This window comes from Pseudorasbora parva, chromosome 8 (genome assembly GCF_024679245.1).
Source record: "Pseudorasbora parva isolate DD20220531a chromosome 8, ASM2467924v1, whole genome shotgun sequence".
In the NCBI taxonomy this organism is placed as follows: Eukaryota; Metazoa; Chordata; class Actinopteri; order Cypriniformes; family Gobionidae; genus Pseudorasbora; species Pseudorasbora parva.
In genome coordinates, this window is record NC_090179.1 from 29,904,098 (window position 1) to 29,929,766 (window position 25,669).

Below are 25,669 nucleotides of genomic sequence, written 5' to 3' on the forward strand. Positions count from 1 at the left end.
AAGTGTTATAAAGATTCAAAAGATTTTGTGCTCAGTTAAATTAAATTTTTACAATAGAACTTTCTTTACTTTCTTACAATAGAACTTTCCCCATACACAAGTTCCCAGAGGAAAAGGGTTTATGTCAAGAAAATAAATGCAAATGTAATTTAATTGTATAAAAAATATAATAATAATTGTAATATATACATGCACTGACTGACAGACATGACATATTCAATTCAGGCTATTCTGGAAGCTTGCTAAGTTTATCATTGCTTTAAGGGATTTTTTATGGGAGACAAAAGCACCTTGGTACAGTTTTCTGAAAGTTTTTCTGTCACAACATATTTTAAGTATGGCATGTCGCTGCTGAATCTCTTTTATTTATTTTTTTCTACAGAAATCTTCAGGGAGTGCATGCACTCATTATTAGCTGAAAAAAATAATGTTATTTTGTTTTTCTCTGTGTAGCAAGCTGGGCTTTTGCTCTAAAGGTTCAAAGGGAAAACATTTGAGTAATAGTCTTGGCATGAGCGTGAAATGGTTAACTTTAGAGTGTACCACAAGCCTCAAGTTACCTGCAACGCTGTCTGCATTTATCTTTTTGTGGCAGAATGAGCAAAACATTGGGGTCTTTTTAGGACTCAGAACTGAGATAAACATCAAATTTTGCAATTGAAGATAAGATCACAATGGCATATGAATCATTCACACTCAGTCTCAAGAGATTCTTTCCTTCGAAACACCAGGGTTGTGCGTCATTTAGAACTTAATTGAGAATTCATAAACAGGATTCTGAATTATAAATGTAATTTTAATAGAATTAAAATGTTACAAAATATTTCGATTTCAAATACATGCTGTTCTTTTGAACTTTCTATACTCTAAAGAATCCTAGAATCCTTAAACTTTCTTTATATGTCAATACATATTTAAAATGTAAGCACTCTGAAAAAGAGAGTATAAAGACTCTAGACTTTTTAATCTGCAATTGACACCACTCATTATTTTCGTCCGACTCAAAAACCTCTTTTCACTGTATTTCTGCTGGACAGGTAATCTTTCATTTTATTTATATATATTTTTTGGTTTATGTTTTCATGAAGCATGTATCAAGAGCACATGAAGCTGCCTAATATAGCTAACATAACATTACTTAGCATAAAGTTACAATGTTATACACTTAGCCATTAGTAGAGATGATAAATACTCAACATGTTTAGCTCAAGTTGATCGCTGTCATGTTGAATTTTGCAAAATTTAACTTTAGATAACAAAATGCATGTGTAAAAACTAGTACACCGCATCCAGGAACTTTTTTTTAGAACTAAGTTAGCTTTAGCTGCTAATCAACAATGTTTTCATCATGGAAACTCTTACATGCAAAACACAGTATATGTTATGAATCGTACACGAAATTCATCTTCATTACAGTATAACTGATAGTATTGGAAAAACATGATGCTCACTCGTTTTCTTTGCCTTATAAATATAACTAGCTTGTTACCGAATCAAACAAAAATATATTTTAAACTTTACCATTCTAGCTTGATAGTGAGTACTAAAAGACATCTTATTTGTTTATATTCATACTGATAAAGGTAGATTTTTTATTACATGTGATTCTGATGTCAGTACATACACTCCGCTCCTCTGAGATCAATAAAGCGTCTTCCAGCTGATTGGTTGGTGAGGTGCGTTCATGTATTTTGGGGGCGTGGCTTTGGAAAGAGCCCAGAAGGGAGAAGGTGGAGTGAATGGAAATAATGAGCTGTCTTTAAAACAGTCGTGAGGTCTACAGACACTCAATTTTTATACTTTCTTTTTCAGAGTACTTACATTTTAATTATGTATTGATATATAAAGAAAGTTTAAACAAATTTGGAAAAAAAAGTTTTTTAACCAATTCTTTCCTACCCTACCTTTAATATATTAAAATACTTTTTTTTTTACAGTACTGAACTTGATATGTACATTTTGAAATATCTGTAAACATACATACACTGTCAAAATAATTAAATTATTTAAGTTTTTAAAAATCCCTGAAATGTTGTGTGATTTTTGTATAATTTTATCTGAAATCAAATTTCAATTCAGCATCTTTTAAGGTGCTGTCAATTGAATTCAAAAGCCAACTTATGCACTGAAAGGGATCAAATTAAATCCTGAATTTTGCTTATATCAGTTTTTCAATATGGTTTGAAAATTGTTATTATTGATTCAGTACAGTTTTGACCCGGTTCTCAAGTCCATATTGATAGTTTTCCATCTCTCTACACCCCTCTCTGACGTCTTAGTGGGAATTATAGCTGTTCCACTTGAAGGCCTTAAGCTGATTACGAAGAAAGGTAGCCACTGTCTGAAGGGGCAATGTGACTTTGTTTGGATTCTCTGGGTAATTTGTGGCATCCTTGCTCTGAGATGGAACGGCAGAATACTAAACTTTAATCCTCTGCAAAGCTCAACTCAAAGTGTGTCTAATAAGGAGACTTGTGAAGGGTCATCCGTCACCTTTTCTTTGACAACAGTGGGTTTGATTTAAACCTTCAGCCATTCATTTCCATGGACATCTCTGTTTCTCCAGAGTGCGATGACATTAGTGGCATGGTGGGTGTTTGATGGTGAATGAATGGGATATGACAAATGATGAATGCCTGAAGGACACAGATGGACAAGAGAAAGAATGAACAACACATTTGGATTTATCTAACCGTGCAGTACAGTCAAACAGCATTTAATGAATTCAATGTCAACATCAAACAGTGTGAACATGTTAGGTTTAATAAGCAGTTGTTATTGCCAAATAACCAGCAGAGTGTAATGGAGTATTTGAGTTGCCTATTTGAGTCTGTGAACATGTACAAATGCATTAAAGAGAGTGCATGTGCCTCTATGAAACACTATGTTCGCTTTGTAGAGAATGCAAAATTCAGACCGCAGCTGTAACAATCTATATGAGACGACATCTGCTGCTTCACAGATGCAAGCAATTCTATATGTGCAGTTCCGGAAAGGGTAGAGCGGAACATGTAATTATGGCACATGTATTTTGGCTCTAATGCAGGGGTCACCAACTGAGGTGGGCGAGAGGGATTCATATAAAATGTTTTAATTGAGTTGTTTATTGCGGAATTGTTGAAGTCCCTCACACCTTAGACATAGTTAAAGAAATATCCCACCCAAACTTTTTAATTATGTCATCATTTGCTCACCCTCAAGTTGTTCCAAACCTGTATGAGTTTCTTTCTTGTGCTGAACAATAAGATATTTTTAGAAGAATTTCTGTTACCAAGCAGATCTCGGCAGCCATTGACTACATTAGAATCGTATTTTCCCACGATGGCAGTCAATGGCTGCTGAGATCTGCTTGATTAGAGACATTCTTCCAAATATCTTCTTCTCAAATCTAAATTTTCATTTTTGGGTGAAAATGAAAAAAACTATTTTTTGTATCAATAAATGTATATACACATTTTGTTGTTGTTCTAACTTTCTGGTCATCAAAGAATCCTGCAAAAAAGCTCAATAGGCCATTTTCAACTAATAATAATACGAAGAAAAGATTCATTAGCATAAAATCAGCACATTAAAATGATTTCTTAAGCAGAATGTAACAATGAACTGGTGTAAATGAAGCTTTGCCACCACAGATTTTAAACTGTAATTATAGTTCAGACTTGCACTGTTTTTTACTGTATCGTTGATCAATAAAAATGCACTCTATATACACACACGTACTGCATATATATATAAAGTGGTCTCTTAATTTTTTTCAGAGCTGTAATATGTGTGTGTGTGTGTGTGGCCTGGTAATCCTTACGTTATGGGGACAAAATGTCCCCACAAAGATGGCAATATCCGAAATCCTTGTCCTTGTGGGGACATTTTTAGGTCCCCATGAGGAAAACATCTTATAAATCACACAGAAGGAGTTTTTTTGAGAAAATAAAAATGCAGAATGTTTCCTGTGATGGGTAGGTTTAGGGGCAGGGGCAGTGTAGGGGGATAGGATGTACAGTTTGTACAGTATGAAATCCATTACGCCCCTGGAAAGTCCCCATAAAAGATGGAAACACAACATGTATATGTGTGTGTGTGTGTGTGTGTGTGTGTGTGTGTGTGTGTGTGTGTGTGTGTGTGTGTGTGTGTTCATAACACACAATACAATACAAAAAGTCAAATGAAAGCCTCATGACAATAGAAACCATATGTGATACTCACAATCGGCCTTAGCACATATGAGACACGACGTGCTGCTGTTAAAGAAAGTTAGCAGTCCGGCTACAGCCATGCTGATGTCTGTGTTAGTGGGCCTGAGGTCCAGCGTGGTAAAGCGAGGAAACTGCACCTTCAATATGTCCTCCGGAGCCACCTTCACGTACGGCACCTGCACAGGGTGAACAGGACAGAGAAAATCAGCCCTGCAGGACCCCTCTTGTTAGGCAGTTACCGCAGGTAAATTGGATGAAAGAAAATGGCAGGAGGGCGTTTTGTTTACTGCACTGTGATGTGGGTCTCAAGAGTGGCTGTGCAACAGAATCAAAGCATTCTCATCAGACTAATTAGATCCACTTTAAGCCTAAAACTAATAAAAACTCATTTGAATAATTTCAAAAGCCCCTCTCTGAAGGCATGTAAATGAACAATAAAAACTCAGCTGTATTAGATGAAATAAATACTGATTTTTTTTTTACTCCAGCGATGATTGAGGAAAAATTGCTCTGCATTTAAATGCCAAGTGAGATGTTTATTCACACAGAGGGCATGTGCATTGACCTTTGACATCTCGAACAGTCTTTTAAAACTCTTAACAGAAATAGCACACAACGCAAAATGTCTCTATATCCGTGGAGACCTCAGCATCGGCTGCTCTCTAATTTGATGTCTGCTGATGTGTGGGTGCATCGGGCTCGGGAAAAGTGGGCGTTGGACTCAGTGGGGCTTGAAGGGGATCCTAGAGGACGCAGGCGGGCTGTGTAAAGGGCCTCTTCATCACAGTAGATTGCCTGTCTGTGGCGGGCCGTGTGACCATGCATCGTACTTGCACGGCCCTGTATCCCCAATTGGTTTTCCATCGCTTTCCATCAGGGCAAAATGGAGTCCCCGCCAGTGTGGATGGATGGGGCATACGGGTTCTCCGACACTCGGGGGACAACTGGAATTCTTGGAGATGGAGGGTTCGGAGAGAGGCCGGTAATGGGCTTTCTGGAGTAGAGAGACATGTAAAAGTCTCTGACCTTCTCTCTCTTTTTCGGAGAAGATGCTTTCCTCTATTCCCCACGCCAGCTTCCAGACAACATCCCGTCTGTCCAAAGCCCATGTGCTAACTTGTAAATAGCGGCTAAAGTCTGACTTCCTCCTGTGTGCATAAGCTCATATTATTCAGAGTGACATCCGACTCAGTGAGAAAAGACACACACAAAAAAACCTTATTTATAGTAAAACAAGGTTTTCTAGAGCTTCAAGTGGATCTCCTGGGTAACAATGCTGGGCAGCGAAATGAACTTCACAAAGGTTTAATGAGCTGCCCTTTCATTCAGAACACATTCAGACTCCAGCAAACCTTAAGAGGGTTAGTTCACCAAAAAATGAAAATTCTGTCATTAATTACTTACCCTCATGTCGTTTGACACCCGTAAGACCTTTGTTCATCCTCAGAACACAAACTAAGATATAAACTGCCAAACTGCTGAAATCACAGGATTTTGGCAATACGAATCATGAATCAATACACTGATTCATTGAGCTTCGAAGATCCAGGAAGATGTGTTTTGAAAATGTCAAAAAATGTGAAAATCACTATACAAGTCGTTTTTTCGTTTTTGTTTTGTTTGTTTTTTGCGCACAAAAACTATTCTTGTTGCTTCATAAAATGATTGTAAAACCACTGTAGTGAGATGGACTTTGTAACAACGTCTTTAGTGCCTTTTATGGATCTTGAGAGAGGAAATGACATTGGTGTGGAGGCAATGGAGACCTTTCTGAGCCATTGGATTTCAACAAAAATATCTTCATTTGTGTTCCAAAGATGAACGGAGGTCTTACGGGTTTCGAAATGACATTAGGGTAAGTAATTAATGACAGACTTTTCATTTTTTAGTGAACCCTTTAAAACTTTATGCCAATAGTTAGGAGGTATGTAAAAAAGAGTAAGTCATCATTATTATGAATATTTACAGAAAAGCTCGGTAAAAAAAGTATTTCATATTAAAGTGTTTTAGTGAAAAGGAGGCATCCTGAAACAGAGATGAGCTTTAGAACAAATCTAATTCATGAACAAATCATTCAGACTGGTGTTTTTGAATCAGATCAATAGATTAACTGAAAAATATTTCTTAGTTTGTTCGTTTTACAAACTGCATAACAGTACATTTCTCATAATATCTTGTAAATGTGCCATGGACAGCAATGCTGGACGTCAGGATTTCCAGAGACTAACAACTTCAAATTGTCTGTTCTGTATGCAATGCTACCTAATGGCTTGGAATAAAAGTGCACGTCGTATGGACCACTTTTATGGTTACTTTGCATCCTTTAAAGTTGAAAAACCTCAGTCCCTTTTTATTGCAAATGTATTGGGAAAACAAGGTTGATCAGAGAATTCTTCGAAATCCTCTTTTTGTTTTCGACTTAAAAAAAGAAAGTCTTACAGGTCTGGAACAACAATGGGTGAATAATGATAGTATTCTAATTTTTGTGTGGACTATCCCTTTAAGACTCACATTCATACAGATGTCAGAACCTAATGTCTCATCGCATGCTCAAATAAACATAGTAAATATCCATGATGTATGACCAGGAAATGGAGGATAACGCTGAAAGGGGTTTGAAAGCCATTTTTCTTGTGGTTACAGCACGCTGCATATGCATCAGCTTCATTTTCTGGGGCGTAAATAGAAATTCTTGCCCTGGTGGAGCCAATTGGGCTTCAGCATTGGAATTGTGGGCCACAGGGAGAGTTGTGCATGAGGGTAATATCTGTCTGTCCGTGTGCTGTCTGCTCCTGCGGGTTGACAGAGTGGCTGTCAGGCCTACAGATGCACTGCTGACAGGCTTTTAATGAGGGGCCTGGTGCAGGCCAAAAGCAGCTCACTCAACACTGCAGTACAAGTACATGTACCTAACATTTCATGTAAACCAGCAGGAACATGCTGACCTGGTACAAATGAACCAGGGGCACTTAAACGACTATACATTTGTATTGCAGACCAGTATAACATTGTAATGTGACTCTAACAAATCAGTTTATTGAATTATTACACTTGTACACAGTCGTTGAGCAAATTGAGCTCTTTGTTCAGTCTTTATGTAAATGGGTATTCCCAAAAAGTACCCAATAATTTTTGTGAAGTCATCTTAATAAGGGTTTCAAACTACAATAATGAAAGGACATTACTGCGAAAACGCCAGACTAAAATATTCAACTCTGAATAACAAAAGCATCATGAACGTTACTTAAAACGTTCCTTGGCTTATTTAAATAATCAATTTAAACCTCATAGGGAAATGGGTTGCTTTCACAAAGTGCCATTTGTGAAGTCGTTTTGCACAAAAACGACTTTCTCACTTAACCGTGAAATTGTGCAGATTGTTGTGATGCTGTGCTGAAAAAATAAGTGAGGGTACGTCACATTTGCCCTTTTTTACCATCCGGTATAAAATCAGACCTGGTTTTACTGTCGACGGCCGTCCAACTGCTTTCTACCTGTAGCTCTGAGCGAAAAAACACATCCATAATGTTGGACCGTCTCAAGGGGGATTTCATGCCATATGGCAAGGTAAAGTATAATGAGATCTTACATCTGTTCCCTTATGTGCCAGAGGAACAAAATCATGTTTAATAAAAGATCACAGAACTTTTACCAGGGCAACAGTGTCAAATGATACAGCTGGATACACTGTTGTACTGTAAAGTCGGCCATATTTGTCTGTTGTCACACTCAAGATTGGCAACGAGTGACAAAGCCATGCTAGGTTGCCTCACAGGTTGGTGGGGGCGGACGCAGGCAGAAAGCAGCATCATTACTCAAACGCATGGAGATCAGCCATATGGGGATGGCAGAGTGGCTGGAGGGGTATTGTGAATGATCGTGACATTGCACACCTCTCTAATGTGGTGCAATGGACCATGGGAAGTCAGCTGCTTGGGGAAAAACACACACTCAAGCACTAAGTGGAGTAATCATGTTTTGGAGGCTATGTGAGCCTCGAGAGTCTCTGGTGGAGAGAGCAAAAGGAAGAAAAGGCCATTGAGGCCTTGAGAGAAAGCTCAGCATTGACCACAATCTCATTGATCACCATGCTCGCGAAAGAAAAAGAAAAAGGAAAAAAAAATCACCTCCCTCAATCTCTGTTTCGCAGGCATCACTGCTGGTTCCCCGGAACATAGAAATCCTGTAAAAGATCCTAAGGTTTTTTAAAGCTACGGGTGTCCATTCAGTCTGAAGGTGAAGCCGTGGTGAATGGTGGTCAATTGAACAAGTCATCTGTGGTGAATTTCAAATATCACCTAAGAGATGAAGCTTGTACTTGTGGGATAAAGATAAAAACAAATCGATTACTATGAGGTAAACTTAAATAAGAATTTATTTAAAGCTCCACTGTGTGATATTTTCCCCCATCTAGCGGTGTAAAGGTATATGACCATCCACTGAATAATAGTTTCTGTTCCTCTCAATTCTGATTTCGTATTAACTCCTACGGTGGCCGATTTAGTCTAAGATTAACATGGCAATCCCTCTCTTCATATTCGACACGGTGCCATCGAGTGTTAAAACGCGAAAGTCGAAGCTTGAATTTATGGGTATGTCCCTCTTTGGCTAATGTACTTTGTAGATGGAGGGGCAACATGGCGACCGGCAGTCGAACTCCTCACCCGTATGTATTTTCAATGGCATATTATAAACTTACCAGAATACTTTATTACTTGAAAGAAGTAAATATACATTAATGAGCACATATATTTTTGAAAGAACAAAGTGTTTTTAGCTAAGAATAAACTAAAAAAGTTACACAGTGGAAGCTTTAATATGAAATCCATAATTGTGAGTCACAATTGTGAGACATAATGTCACAGTAATTAGAAAAGACCGCATTTGTGAGAAAGTCTTATAAATAATAAATAAATAGCGATTTTGATTTATAGCATGAAAATCATGAGAAAAGGTGCAAAATAAAGTTGCAATTATGAGAAGAATTGCACATAAGATAAGATAAGCTTTTAAGATGAGGTAAAGACAATTTTAGAAATTTCACAAGTTTGTGTGCCCATATAATCTTAGTGAAAGTGGTAAACAGATTTGGCTCGCTGTCTGCTATAGAGGGGCTCGGAGAGGATATTCTACCCGAGCTCCGATTGCCCCCCTATAACAGGCAAATTGAATGAATAAAATAATGAATGAATGAGTCATTTATATAGCGCTTTCATATGTACTACTGTACACCCAAAGCGCTTTACACTCGTGTCAGGGATCTCTCCTCAACCACCACCAATGTGGTATACAAAATTGTACAAAAGGGAGAAGCAGGGGAGGAGGAGGGATGCTTCAGGAACTAAAAAGGGGAAGAGGTAAGCTGCTGGTTTTATACCTTGTTATTAATTGAAAGATTAGATGGGCGTACTCCTCCCGAAATTACGTTTATTAACTTTACAAATTTTAGGGAACACAATACATCAATATGCTCTCTAAATCTAAATATCTAGGGAGAAACACAATGAGTTGTATTAGCAAAACTTCAGAGTTTGAAAATACAACTCTACAAATACAACAGATATACATTACTTTTTAATTTGTTTAGCAAAAAAGTAGCTTGATCACCTCTGCTCTCAACCACTAGAATACGGAAAGAACTTTTACTGTACCCTATTTCACCATTACTGTATGTACCTTCACTCTACACAAAAAGTTATGTTTTTCCTTAGTATTTTTGTTTTCTTTGAGGTAAATTAATGGCGTATCTTGTAACGCTCTGCAGTGCGTGTTCATGTGTTTTGGAGGAGGCGTGGCTTTGTAGACGCTCAGAAGGAAGGGTGGGGTCTCTTGCTTTCAAAGCTAGCTTGCTATTGTTAGCCTCTACGAAATTGCCTACCCTACAATAAAGTGAGCTTATGATTAAAATAAGAACAAATATCTGCCAAAGTGTTCATTTTACATTTGCATGTCAAGTAAATGTATCTTGATTTAAATCATTTTTATTGAATTTGGATATTTGTATTGGAAATGAGGATAAAAACACTGATTACACACACACACACACACACACACACACACACACACACACACACACACACACACACACACACACACACACACACACACACACACACACACACACACACACACACACACACACACACACACACACACACACACACACACACACACACACAGGTCTATATGTATAAAAGGTGTATAATTTTTTTTTTTTTTTTTTTTTTTCACATTTTTACAGAACAACCCCCCACCCCATGCCAGCAAATGAGTAACAAGTAATTCAAGCAAATAAATGATGATAAAAATAAAAAAACACGAAAAAAAAACAATGATGATAAATGCCTATACATATATGTATAAGTACATATACCCACAGAAACATACAATATCCATACATATGTATAGATACACATTATAAACATCTAATTACACATACATTAAAGTCAAACACTTAAATTAAAATGCCAACACCAATGATTACCCAATTATAGAGGAAAATTAGGTGTTGCACTCTGCAAGACGGTATATAATCTGCAGTACCACACCCATTAGAGCATACAAAATGTCAAATTCAATCATCCCTTTCCAGAAATTCCATAAAGGACTTCCAAATCTGTAAGAATTTCTTCGGTTTAACAGCAATTTCATATCTGATCTTTTCCATATGTAGCACACTGCTAAACTCTGCAAGCCACATCTCAAATTTAGGTACAAACTCTTTGTTCCACATCAACAAAATTGCCTTCTTCGCTATTGTCATCCCATATTGTATCGTCTGTATTTGATTAAAGCTAAAGGTCTCTAAAGAAAGGGCCCAGCCTAATATTGCAACAAGGGCATCATGGGGAAAATCATTCTTAAGTAACTTTGAGTAAAAACAAAAGACCTCAGACCAGAATTTACATATTTTTGGGCAGAACCAAAATAAGTGAGCTAATGTGCCCTCATTGGACTTGCATTTGATACACAAAGGCGAGACAGAGGGATATATAGAATGTAACTTTGTACAGGAGTAGTGCAATCTATGAACAGCTTTATATTGTATCAGTTGAAAATTAGAACTGATGGAGAAAGACTTAATACTGCGGAGGGCCTCTGCCCAGGAGTCTTCTGAAATAGGTGTATAAAATTAAACTTTCATATATTTTAGATTCATTGCACTCCAACTGATATATTTCAGGTCTTTTATTGTTTTAATACTGATGATTTTGGCATATAGCTCATGAAAACCCAAAATTCCCATGTCAAAAAATTAGCATATCATGAAAAGGTTCTCTAAACGAGCTATTAACCTAATCATCTGAATCAATTAATTAACTCTAAACACCTGCAAAAGATTCCTGAGGCTTTTAAAAACTCCCAGCCTGGTTCATTACTCAAAACTGCAATCATGGGTAAGACTGCCGACCCGACCCTGTCCAGAAGGCCATCATTGACACCCTCAAGCGAAAGGGTAAGACACAGAAAGAAATTTATGAACGAATAGGCTGTTCCCGGAGTGCTGTATCAAGGCACCTCAGTGGGAAGTCTGTGGGAAGGAAAAAGTGTGGCAAAAAACGCTGCACAACGAGAAGAGGTGACCGGACCCTGAGGAAGATTGTGGAGAAGGACCGATTCCAGACCTTGGGGGACCTGTGGAAGCAGTGGAAACATCCAGAGCCACAGTGCACAGGCGTGTGCAGGAAATGGGCTACAGGTGCCGCATTCCCCAGGTCAAGCCACTTTGGGCTACAGAGAAGCAGCACTGGACTGTTGCTCAGTGGTCCAAAGTACTTTTTTGGATGAAAGCAAATTTTGCATGTCATTCGGAAATCAAGGTGCCAGAGTCTGGAGGAAGACTGGGGAGAAGGAAATGCCAAAATGCCTGAAGTCCAGTGTCAAGTACCCACAGTCAGTGATGGTCTACGGTGCCATGTCAGCTGCTGGTGTTGGTCCACTGTGTTTTATCAAGGGCAGGGTCAGTGCAGCTATCAGGAGATTTTGGAGCACTTCATGCTTCCATCTGCTGAAAAGGTTAATGGAGATGAAGATTTGGTTTTTCAGCACGACCTGGCACCTGCTCACAGTGCCAAAACCACCGGTAAATGGTTTACTGACCATGGTATAACTGTGCTCTATTGGCCTGCCAACTCTCCTGACCTGAACCCCATAGAGAATCTGTGGGATATTGTGAAGAGAAAGTTGAGAGACGCAAGACCCAACACTCTGGATGAGCTTAAGGCCGCTATCGAAGCATCCTGGGCCTCCAGAACACCTCAGCAGTGCCACAGGCTGATCGCCTCCATGCCACGCCGCATTGAAGCAGTCATTTCTGCAAAAGGATTCCCGACCAAGTATTGAGTGCATAACTGAACATAATTATTTGAAGGTTCAATTTTTTTGTATTAAAAACACTTTTCTTTTATTGGTCGGATGAAAGATGCAAATTTTTTGAGATAGGAATTTTGGGTTTTCATGAGCTGTATGCCAAAATCACCAGTATTAAAACAATAAAAGACCTTAAATATTTCAGTTGGTGTGCAATGAATCTAAAATATATGAAAGTTTAATTTTTATCATTACATTATAGAAAATAATAAACTTTTATTACATATGCTAATTTTTTGTGAAGGACCTGTATATATATATATATATATATATATATATATATATATATATATATATATATATATATATATATATATATATATATATATATATATATATATATATATATACCGGTATATACCGGTATATATATATATATATATATATATATATATATATATATATATATATATATATATATATATATATATATATATATATATATATATATATATATATATATATATATATATATATATATATATATATATATATATATATATATATATATATATATATATATATATATAAAATATCTTCAGTATTAATTTTTGTATTTTTTAAATTTATTTTTCAGTTTAATGTCATGTCTTGTGTGTTCTCTGATACATGGCCTTTATTTGTATAAGGGTGTTCCACAGTTTTGCATATTAAAATAATTTTCAACGTCCCTGCCATTAAACGTGTGGAATATTTGAAAACTTGAAAAATGGCAACCTGTAATATTCAGCCATACATATTTGATACCAAGGACAATATAGTCTGTGACAGCTTGTTAGTAATTAATCATGTTTATTTATATTTATTCCTTGTTTTTTGTGAACTAGCATTGCAATTAGTGTTGACAAAGACACTAGAAAAATGTGTTTATCTTGTTAGTGGAAACAGTCACCAACTTTGAAACATTTACTTGTATTTATATTACTTATGCTTTATAGAAGTTTTGGCTGTAGCAAATAAAGTTTAGAGTTACCAGAGTTATAGTTGCCAGGATAACTTAACAGTGTTTTGTGTAAATGTATCATGAATGAATGTACCATTTTTTGTCGCGCTGTCATTCTTACATTCATCGTTCATCATTTTCAGTAGAGTACATATCAAATGATCTGTAACTTACACATCTGTAACTTAATTGTTACTTACACTTGTGTGTTGCAACATTCCTGACAGATCCAATATAGTCGGCAATGCATTTTTTTGTCTCTCTAAAAAAACATGCATCAAACTGTCATGAATCAATCTGCAGTAAAATGAAGCTATAAAACAAACAGCGTCATACTGACGCACCCTGGAACTTCGTTAAATATAAAGTTAATCCATGCTTTTCTAATGTTAAGATCACAGGGAAAGCAATGCAAAGACTGTTCTTCCACAACTTGGCAATGCAAAACATATTGTAATCCTCTGAGGCATCTGTATTGATTTTTTATTGATTAGTAATCCTGTTAGGATTTTTCTCATATTTACAACTACATGACGTGCAGATCAATAGGCAAGGCTAAAGAGGCAATGATGTAGAAGTAGGTGTTGATTCTCTTCTACAGAGGCGGTCTTTCATCACACGATGATGTCATACTGAGACAAAATCTGAAATGAGTCGTTTTTGGAGCTTGGTTTTTAAAAGCGTTTTTCAGACTAATGAGAAAGTTTTGAGTTTTGAAACAACAGGTCAAGGAAATTTTCATTACTTTCTCCATTCATGACCCCTTTAAGAGTGACATATATCTGCAATTCAGAGACATAGTCACAATAGTGATATATAAAGTCACATCTAAGGGATAAAAAACAGCCTTTAAAAGTCACAACTGCCATCTTACTTCTTTTATCCAAGTCAGGAACACGTTTCCATAATATTGCGAACACTTAAATATTTAACAGGGATATGTGCTGTAATAACACAACAAAATGCATGACTCGTTAAGAGCGCGCTCATGGCTGCCCAGGGATTTGTTTGCAGACTTGATGAAGCCCATGAATAATTCTGCTCTGCGGTGCCGACGGGCTCAACTGGGGCGGAAAAGCCTGTTCCATTCACACCTCCACAAGAAAGACAGCACTGCACCATGGATGACCACAGAACAAAGAGACAATGGAATACTGGTCAGGTCTCTTTTGCACATTAATCATATTAGAAACAAAAGGGTGAATTGAATTTGAAAAGGCTCTAAGAAGCCAGGAGGGGTCTTGAGTGGCATAGTGCCACCGCGCACATCCATTTAGCAAGGAATAAAGAGAACTCAGGTCGGTTGGTGTAAATTCAGTTGCGCCGGTGTCCCACTGCGTAACAGATCAATTGCACGGCAAAAGAGAGGTGAGCAGAGGAGCTGCAGACAGCTGTGCTACCCTAATTATCATCAGGCGAATGAGGACGCAGCACCTGAATTTTGTTTGCACAACGAAAGAAGAGCGGTACAGGAATACAGTGACACAATCATCCACTTTCACAAGGCCCTCTCATCTGGAAATGTCACCTCCTCCCCCTTTGTGACAGTACCGGAGGGACTTTTTAGCCTTTTTCCAACGACGTGCTGCTGGTGCCAATCTGGAACCTTTCCGTCACAAAGGTATACATAATCAACAATGTCACACAGATGCAATGTGTGGATGTTGTTATTTTTTTCCTCAGTTGAAATTATTTCTTTACAGTATATACAGTACAATGTCCAAATGTCATTGCATTACATAAAAATATCAAACCAAGTGGCAAACAAATGAGGTTAGATTTTCTAGATTGTCAGAAAAATGTGCAAAAAAAGTACCTTTAGGTGTGCAACAGCTTATCACTTAACACAGGGAATGTGTAATCCTGCTTCTGCACTCTCTGAAAAAAGGTACAGGGTGGCACCCTTTCAAAAGGAACATCTTTGTAACCTACATAAAGAGTGCATATTAGTACCTCAAGGGTACATACTGGCATTGAGAGTGTACATTTTAATACCTAAACGGAACATATTAGAAACTTTAAAAGGGTATTGTCCCAGTGACAGCTTCTCTACCTTATGTGGAGGGCCAGGGAGTATATTTTCTACTTTTTACTTCTGAAGTTGAACCAAGGGCAACTAAAACATTAAACATTCACTACCTCTAGATAGTCAGCTTGCTGACTATTCTGGAATTCTGGTCAAATTATAATCTACCAGATTCTATTTTCGCTGCGTATGAAACATGCTTCAAACAATATGCAGCACTTTAAAGACAAGACAAGGCGGAATAGAGAATAAAGAATTCCAGTCACAGATATCAATCTCCCGTCCGACATGTTTAATATTTATGGCAAGCCCACCTCGGAAACTCAGGTATCAAAATTACTTTCCCAGTAATAAATATGAATTGCAAGGGCGTTTATGTCCAATTTCCGACTAGGAAACTTGCATTTAAGATATTTCCAATAGCATGTGAAGGCAGCATAACTTCACATTTCTGAGACATGTTCAGCTACTTTGAACCATCTGGTTCCAAGGTCATTTTTAGGGTATGTAAGAAGCTAGTTTCTTTCAAGTTCACACAAGCTGTGTTCTGATTCACAAGGTCCCTGTGCAATGCACACTCCTCCCTACACACTGAGCAGGAATATCTACAGAAGAAAATTGCACAGGTTAGGGATTTTGAGAATGATGACATACATACAGTAATATGTGTAAATATATAGGTAATGCATAAATCTAACACAAATTACTATATTTTCATAAATATATATAGAATTATTTTTGCAAATTTAAATTACTATAACTTGCCATTCTCAAAATACCTAAAATGAGTCACCTTTCTGAAGTAAACGTGATTTGGTTATACAGAAAGTCTACTTAATTTATGTGATGCATGGTGATGATAACTATAACAATCTCCTCTCATGCATTTTTATGCCTCAAACAACTGTGTAGTAGGGATGTGACGGTGAAGAAATGATGTTCCCATCGGTCAATCAACGTGTGACAACACCAGTAATACCGGTATCACCAACTGGGCTTTTAAATCACCTATTCTATCTAAATCGAAAGTAACATGCACACGGCCACTCGGACATTAATGACGGAGCAGAGCAAAGCGTGGTTTCAATGAATTCTTATGAAAGTTAAACTTTCATATGCATAAACTGAAAACGTGCCAGTGCACACACACCGTGAATGACTGTGTGGCCGTAAATGCACGCTCTGTGCGGCCGTTCACATTTTAGTTTCGGTTTAGAAGTCGGGGGCAGGTTGCTTGAATTGTGGGTTCATTAGCCTATCATTCTAAATGAAATAATTAGTCTTAACCAAGCGGCAACCTCCTGCGGTCTCTTTTGAAGCCAATACGGAAGTAACTTTACCTGAAATTCCTCTACTGGCCACTAGGGATAGGCTCCAGAAGGGAGCAGAATCTCACTGAGCCCCATGTTAAAATGCCCAACAGCAGAAAAAAACATGTTTACAGCCTGGTACAAATTGTGGTTATGGTCTATACGGCTAATTTTGCCCTTCATGACAACTGTGAATTTTTATTTTATAACTCATTTGTTTACGTTATATAAAGCCTTAAAGGCGTAATGAATTGAGAAATCAACTTTCCCTTGAGCTTTTGATATAAAAAAGATCATGATAATATAAGATTATCCTGTAATTTTCAGAGCTGAAAACTTCCTTTTTAGTCAAAGAAAAGCTTTTATAGACACGAGGCTCAGCAAACGATCGTGAGCTTCATTCTTACGTCATCGCGTGATAAAACACACTTCTACAGAACGTGTAATTCAGTAGCCCCGCCCACCGACTCATGGAGCTGATCGGCTCGCTAGCCCGCAGCAATAAACATGTGGAAGAAGATAGCAAGATACTGTGGAAGAACACAGATGCTGCATGAGCTTCATTCGGATCATAATGTTAGGAATGTGTGATAAGTCATTTATTTTTAATGAAGCGCCAGGTCACGTGGGGAAGAACGCTTGTGTGTTCGCTTCATTTAACCGCTGAATCATTTGTAAACAGGTTTCAAGTGCTGGATTTGCAGACACAATGTTGTGCCTTCTATATTGGATCTGACCGGAATGGTTCAACAAACCAAAAAAAGTCTTTTTTATATGTAATAGTACTATTCCCGAGGCTGTACCAGACAGGCTACCAAAACGTACACCCGTCGGCAGAAATTTTTTCTTGATCTGGGCGCGCACGTCTGTGTGTGTGTGCGTGTGCGGTTCACGCTTAATTAACTAATTTTAGTTATAGTTCAAGTACTCAGATGATGTACAATGAGTGGCAAGTACATTTCTATTTCCTGTGAAAAGATACATCGATGTAGACTCTCTCTTACGCTGTTTACTTGGATTGATATTTTGATATCTAATGCAAAAATCCTTTTGGGGTCACTGTTAAGGAAATGATTTTGATGAATTGTATTCATTTTAATATTTATTTATTTGACCGCTGCATCAAAAGCAACTCACAATTGCTTAAAGAAATTGACTTGATCCTTTGGATGTTAAAGAAATCATAAACAACATAAGACTCAAAGATTTGAAGTTCACGGATCCCTGAGCACAGCCACAAGAATCAGCGGTATTTTGGTGGAAAGAAGGGTATTTGACAGCAAATCTGGAGTGCTTTGTCAAACATATCGCTTGTTCTGCTGTCAGTGCTCATCTGTCCATAGAGCACAACATTAGCGCTTACAGCACTTAACGCTAAGGGATCAGCAGTGCTGTAGTTATACATCATTTAAGCCAATGAGGTCTGAAGAGATCTGCCATTAAGAGTCTCGTCACCGTATACGGTCCAGTAAAGTTTTCATAGCTTAATCACCACGACCGACCTCTCACCCCTCTTCTGTCGGATTCATCAGCCAGGAGCCGCCAACCTGAAGCGAGGACTGATTTGGTTGTTTTACATTTACATACATTTCGTTCTCGACAGATGCTTGCTTACTCGAGCAGCTTACAATACGGTACACAAATCACTTTAATGGCAAGTTACTGGCACAAATCACATCACTGGCGATTCTCCAAACACGCTGCAAAGGAAATATGGGAAGATGCAGGAAGTGCATTGGAGAAGCGAGAAGAGAAGGAAGGGATGGGCAGTGAAAAACAGCTCTTGCAGAGTGACTGCTGTAAATGAAGACTCCTGCTGGGCTGAAGCTTTGATAGCTAGCAAAATTACAGCATTCACGATCAAACACAGCATGCTAGGTCCACTTTCATACGCTGGCAAGCCTAGAACAAAGTCTGGCCAAAAATAGCCAGCCAAAAAAAGACACCTAGTTACAAATAAAGTGCTTCCAGGTCGAGTCTGTTGGCTTAATCTCCCTGTTGTGGACCACTGCTTATACTTCATTATTCATGCTTGACCAAGTGGAGTAATCCTAATTGAATATGTAATCAGTGATAACCTAAGAGACCGCAGCAAATGGAGATGATCGCTTACCCTAATTTGATTATACAGTGGGGTCCAAAAATCTCAGGCCACTAGTGAAAATGCTTTTGCGTTTTTCTCATTTTAATATAATTTAAACTTTCTTCCATTACAAATTAAATGATCAGCATAATTTGAGTAAAAGGTTAAATTAGCATTACATTGTAAGTAGCATGTTGTCACTTGTTTTAAATGTGAGCAAATACAAAAACGTGGTTATTTTTACTATTGGCCATCGGCCGATTATATCCTATGAGTCAAAAGGGGGTGAAAAAACGTGTCCGACTGCACTCATTCTGTGTGTTAGGGTTGAATGATTGATCAAAATTTAACCGAAATCGCAATTTGGCTTAGTGCGATTATGAAAAGCTGCGATTTCAGCATGTCAGTGAAGAGCGACTCTGTGATCAGTAGTAAATGCTGCTCCATCTCTAAAAGCAATGCGAGTTTGAATCGCTTATAATTGAAAAAATTGAAAAAAACAACATGCATCAAACTTTTACTTTTACATTTCACTCCAAACTCACTTCATAATTAGTGATGATGGGTCGTTCACAAATTAACCTGTAGGTGGCCGTTGGGAGCTTGTTCGCATATCTCCCCTTTAAAATATAGCCTATAAAAATTTAATCACTATGTAAAAATCAAATAATGAATGATTTATATTTTATTTAATCACACACACAAACACAGTCAGATGAGTAGTTGAAACTCGGAGAAGAGAAAAAACAGCTGTGAATACAAATTACTGAAAGCAAATCACTCATAAAATAAAAACATGGTCAGCATTGTGTGTGTGTGTGTGTGTGTGTTGATGCTAGTTATACATAACATAAAAATATAGTTCATGCTAGTTATAACATGGCAATAAAGAATTGACATCAACAGAATAATTACATTTTTTACAAGCCGTTTTACTTCTTTCTGCGTTTGAAACACTGATTGAGCTATTCTATGTGACATCATGATACAGATTTTGGTAAGTTGTCCTGTATCTTTTAACACATCTTTTCATATACTCATTTATGTTTATTTCATGCTGTAACTGGTATTAAGGCTGAAAAGAACATCAGTTTGCTGGCGCTTCTCTTGAGCTGAGCTGAGCTGCGTCTGAGATTTACATTAATCTTTTCAGTTATTTCTTTTTAACTCTTTTTCCACAAAGAAAGTAGTTGCCAGCCATTTCCACAAAAATGTAATAGCCCATATATATAAATATATATATATATATATATATATATATATATATATATATATATATATATATATATATATATATATATATATATATATATATATATATATATTAATGTTAACTGAACTCAGCACCTTGACAAACACTCGAGCGGTGAGTGGATTCCAAGTTCAACACCTGCCAACTGCGTTGTAAAAATCAACTCACTCACCGAAGCGGAAACACATTGGAAATGTATTCATTTGACGAGTGCAAACACAGATACACACTGGATCTTTTGTTAGCTCCCTTTCGCTAATAATATGCTATTATTACGAATTCTTACTGAGGATTACAGATCCTAGACAAGCAGTTATGGGCAGCATTTCCCTCTAAAAGAAGAAGCAGCAACAGGTGCCAATGGTTTGAGTGAGAAAATTGCACGCTATTATCAAGTCTGGAACACAGACCTTTAAAAAATATGGACGACTCAACATCATACGTTTCCGCTTGCCATAGTTGAAGCTTTCAGGCGGCCTGCACGGCGCTGACATCTTGGGACCGAGTCTGCGCAGTAGGGGTGGGCAATATCTCGATATTTAAAATATATGGAGATTTTTTTAAACTCGAAATGGATTTTGACATATCGTATATATCGACATATTGTTTATATTGCATGCTGATTCCGCCACTTTGCTTGTTTAGCCTTCTCTGTGCTGTGCTCGGCCCCGCTCGCGCGCCTCTTGCTTTTGTTCTCCCTCCCCTCGCGTGTTGTCTCACTGAACGCAGCGGCATCCGCAACCAGGTGAGGATTATTTATCAAGTTGACAAGCGCGCGTGTCATTCAATAATCAGTTAAGAGACCACAATTTTCCTTCTAACACAACTGCTTGCTAAAATTCATAAAGAAATATTAATGTTCATCATAGTTCAAATCGCAAGTTTCACCCACAGTCTATAGGTGCGAGACGCATTCGCAATCATGTCAGTTTATGATTTGTTTCTAACTGATCGCATAGTTTTCTGTTAAAATGTCAAAATTATTGCATATTATTTGAAAACATTTAGAAATGATTGCAATATCGTTATTTTTATTTTGTCAGCTTTATCATGGGATTATGATGAATAGGTCTATTCATGTTTTAACCAAGAGGGAAATACGAGACATCCCGGGTGTCCTATGAGACAGTGCTCTTCTGTAAGTTGTACTGTAGCCATCATATTACAGCCTACCTTCTGACATTCATATTTCATTCTGTAACTGAAAAAAGCCTACATGATCCGCATCAGTCACGCTTTGGTAAAGAGCGCGACATCAAGCCTACTGTTTGAATTTTGGTACAAATTTAACAGGAAGTGGTGTTATGACAATCAGTTTATTAATATCTCAGTCATTCCCCCATCTTTCTGCAAAATGCTTACTGTTTAAGTGTAAAAAAGGGTTTTGATTCGTCTTTTGCGTGAAATGACTGAAAAGATGGCTATAGGCCTATTATATCTTTTATTTTACAGTTAAATTATTGTTATTTATGTTATCAGGGAGTTTTTTTTAATGTCACAAAAGCACTTTGTTCCTTCATGAACTGACTACCTCTTTGCACTTCAATAATGTGGTATTTGGCATATTTGTTTTTGCATATAGTTTTTGGGGGTTATTTTTCCTGTAAAGAAATCGAGATATATATCGTATATCGAGATTTAGCAAAATATAGTGAGATATATTTTTTGCTCTATATTGCCCAGCCCTACTGCGCAGTAGCGGTTTCGGGACCGGAGTTGCGCAGTAGAGAGCAGGAAGTAGAGCAGGAAGTACAGTCGCAAAATAAAAAGCCTACACACACTCTCACAGATGCAGAACAATTAATTATGCTGGTGTGAAATAAACAATTATCGAAATGTAGAAATTAAAGCTAAATCTCCAATCTGCCCCCCAAAATCCCGAAAAAAGTCCATTAGTGCAGTGACAACTTCACTCAGAGAAGAAGTCGATCTCAGCTGTCAATCATGACATCACACCCCCCGTTTTTATAGCATCAGGGGCGACTATACTGGGGCCGGTCACCGGGGGGCGATCGAGGCGCGAAAGCTTCAGTTTCTGAAAGGGGTACTGCAGGCCTGGTCTGGAACAGCGATATTCTGCCTAAATATTAACTGCACAGGTAACCCTGCAGTTTTTCGTGAAAAGTTTTCTGTAAAATAAACATTATATTATTATTATAGTGGTATATATATTCTTAAATACTCAATTTTTTATTTTTAATAATGAAAGTGTTATTTTGTTTAATATTGTTATTTAGCAATAATAATAACCATGTTCATTATTATTAGTCATCATAATATTATATAAGCACAAAATGTTGTGCCAAATTGTGAAGCCCTACAAGCAAGCACAACAAATCGGGTTTTTCTATATGTATATAATATATTTTTAAAAAATTTCCCCCAATTCGTGCATTTGTACCGTGTATGAAGAAATTTTTTCTTGTGTTTTATTTAGGACTGTCAACGTTAACATGACAATAATACATTGACAGTTAACAAATAGTAATAGTAATGTTAAAGCCTTCTTATAAATTATAATAGATTATAAATCTAATAATCGTAAAAAGTCTCAACATTGTAGAATGTACACATTTCATTAGTTAGCTAAAAAAACAAAAACAAAAAACAATAGAGAAGCATATTTACTGTTGATTATATTTGTATGTTTGAATAAACTAAAGTGTTTTTGAAAATAAATGAAAATACATTTGTTTTAAATTTGTACAAATACAAAACATTACTTCTATCACCACATCACTATTGTTAAAGATAGTTGGCAATCTGCATTTAGTTTGGATTGGTTCTTGTAAAAAATAAAATAAAAATAAAATAAAAACTGTGATAACCCACATTAGGGTAACAAAACAGAACCAACATCATGTATTGCGACATCATTAAAGGTGCCATGCCACACAAAACCATTTTTACTTATATATTTATACTTTATATTTTTTTCTTTTATTATTTTCTTTTACCATATTATGTACATATGTGTTTGTGTTAATGTACAAATTAACTGCTTCTTCCTATATCACCTCTAGCCACTGAAAAGCAATAAGTAGAGAAATCAGGCCGATTACAAAAGCTGGTCAGTCTGACGTGGTGTTGCTTGAACTCACTACTATTCATGAGCTCGCCCAGTTGAGACCGTGCCCACAGAATTCGTCGAGCTCAGACGATAGTAAATAAAGTTCTTCTACTTGTTGCGCTGGGTAAAGGGTGCTGATAGCAAGGCTCTCAGTGGCTAGCTGTAAGTTAATCATAGTCAAGCAGATTAGCTCATTGAATATTAATGAGAACTCTCTTCCTGCAGACTTTCTATACCACACTAGAATAGCTTGAAAACAACGTAACCAAGGCAATGTCCATGGTAGAACTTCAGACATTATCACAAAAGTAATGAAATGCATGTGTCAGGGTACCTTTAATTAAATGTTTCAAACAATTCAAGTAAAATGATTCGATTCTGATTCAAAAATGTATATAAAAGGCGAAATCCTGACCGGACAAGAGGAGGAGATGGAGATAGAGGAGGGTAACAAGCTCCTGGGCAACAGGATAAAGCTGCTGATAATACTGAACAGACCTTATATAGAGAGATGCTGTGATAGATGTTATATTCCTTTAGGTAGATGTAGATCAGCTAAGAGTCAGCTGCTAGAACTAATGCTAAGCTTGATATAACAACTTTTGCTATACATTTACAAAAATATGAAAACTGTGAAATAATTATCTTAAGTAACATAATTTAACACAACATTTCTTGTTTTAAATGTGTCCAAATTCAAAACCTTTGTTTATTTCTGATTTATACTTTTGGTTTAAATTTGCTTTTAAATCCTATCTGTCCACACTTCCAGCCCCTGCTGTATTTTTCACTTTTAGCAGGAGCAAAAGCAAATAATGAATAAAATCAGCATCACTACTCTGGCACAGAGTAGCAAAAACTTGACTTGAATTTCAAGATGTGAATAGACATTTTTCATATGAATGTATTCAGCAGAGGTCTCGGACTCCACAGGAAGTTCTGTCTGTTGTGCTCTGGGGTTTCAGGTCGGGCCTTTCGCCCTCACCTAGTTTCCACATGCGTGTCATTCAGCTTCAAAGGCCTCAGACTTAAGCGCAGCTGTGCTGCTACTCTAGTGGCTCCTGAAGCCCTCAAAGACTCCTGCCTCTCACATCTACCACACTCTCTGTACTACAAACAGACCATTTATATTTATGAGAAATTAGAGGGAAACCTCTTTTCTGCTCACCTTTTTTTGTCCTACAAGTATATATTTTTCTGTAGTGACTGACTTGAATAACAATGTAATTGTATAGCAGAACCGCAAGGTCTCTGAAAAAAAAACCATATGGACTACAGTCAACAACAACTCTTGTTTGCCGAAAGATTCCTGTACTCTACTTGACTTACAAAAAACAAAATCACTTAGACTGTTTACATTATCTGTTTTTACAAGAACCATGACTTGATGTTGGATAAAATAAGTTCCGTGAAAAGGGAAATCAACAGCAGGCTGTGAACGAACATTTATCAGTTATAATGAGTGAAGTCAAAAGCCACACTCCAGACCCTCACAGAAGATTTGTCTTTTCTTTTTAAGCCAGATGGGAAACTCTATCATTGTGTTACATGAGTGAAAGAGCATCTTGAGGAGTCTTGATAATAAAGCGAGCACAGGTTCATCTTGTATTTACTTCTAACTTCAGGCCGAACTGTCAGTCTCAGAGCAGCTGTGTACAGAAATACTGACGATACAAACTGAACAATATAGACCTCACATTTTACAGACATGCAAGCTTGCAATCTAGGCAGTGCAAACACACAGGCACAATCACACCGGCATGAATGCACACACACTGGGGGAAATGTGCATACAGAAAAAGTCAATTAAATTGTACATGGGTGAATCTCACGAAACATGTCAAAAAATGTCATATTTTACCCCAAAAGAAGAAATAGGTCATATTTTGCTTGAATAAACAGAGGACATCTATATGAAAGAAAAAAAACAAAGAAAGAAAGAAAAAAAGAACACTAAAGGGATAGTTCACCCAAAAAGGAAAATTACCCCTATGATTTATTCACCTGCAAGCCATCCTAGGTGTATATGACATTCATCTCTAAGACGAATACAATCGGAGAAGAAAGTGCAACGCGTCTAGCAGTTCAAAACACTTACACTACGCCTTACACTTTTCCCAATTTGAATAGGGAAGGCGGTCCACCCAAACCCAAAATTGATTTGCTTCAGAAGGCCTTTATTAACCCCCAATATTTTTACCTTCAATATTAGTAATGTAGTATCAACTGACTTCCAGTTTACAACATAAGTTCAGAGATTTGTTTTCCTTGAGAAACTTTGCCACGTATTGTACCTTATATTTGTAAAATAATCGATGTCAAAATTTAATCGAATCAAATCAAATTGAATTGTGAAATTTGTGTCAATACCCAGCCCTAATTATTAGTATTCATTTATTTTTATTTTATTTTTCATTGTAAC

General features: G+C 37.1%; 1 protein-coding gene across 4 annotated transcripts in view; it reads right to left on the minus strand.

Annotated features, from left to right (window-relative positions):
- The window catches only part of grik4 (glutamate receptor, ionotropic, kainate 4), a 464,566-nt gene that overhangs the window by 142,927 nt on the left and 295,970 nt on the right, over window positions 1–25,669 (minus strand). For 3 of the 4 annotated variants that reach the window (XM_067450733.1, XM_067450732.1, XM_067450734.1), the window contains exon 6: window positions 4,204–4,369. In XM_067450733.1, coding sequence (XP_067306834.1) covers window positions 4,204–4,369 — 166 coding nt within the window. Of the gene's footprint in view, window positions 1–2,493; window positions 2,627–4,203; window positions 4,370–25,669 lie in introns of those variants that run through there. The other variant, XM_067450735.1, reaches the window with a different exon arrangement.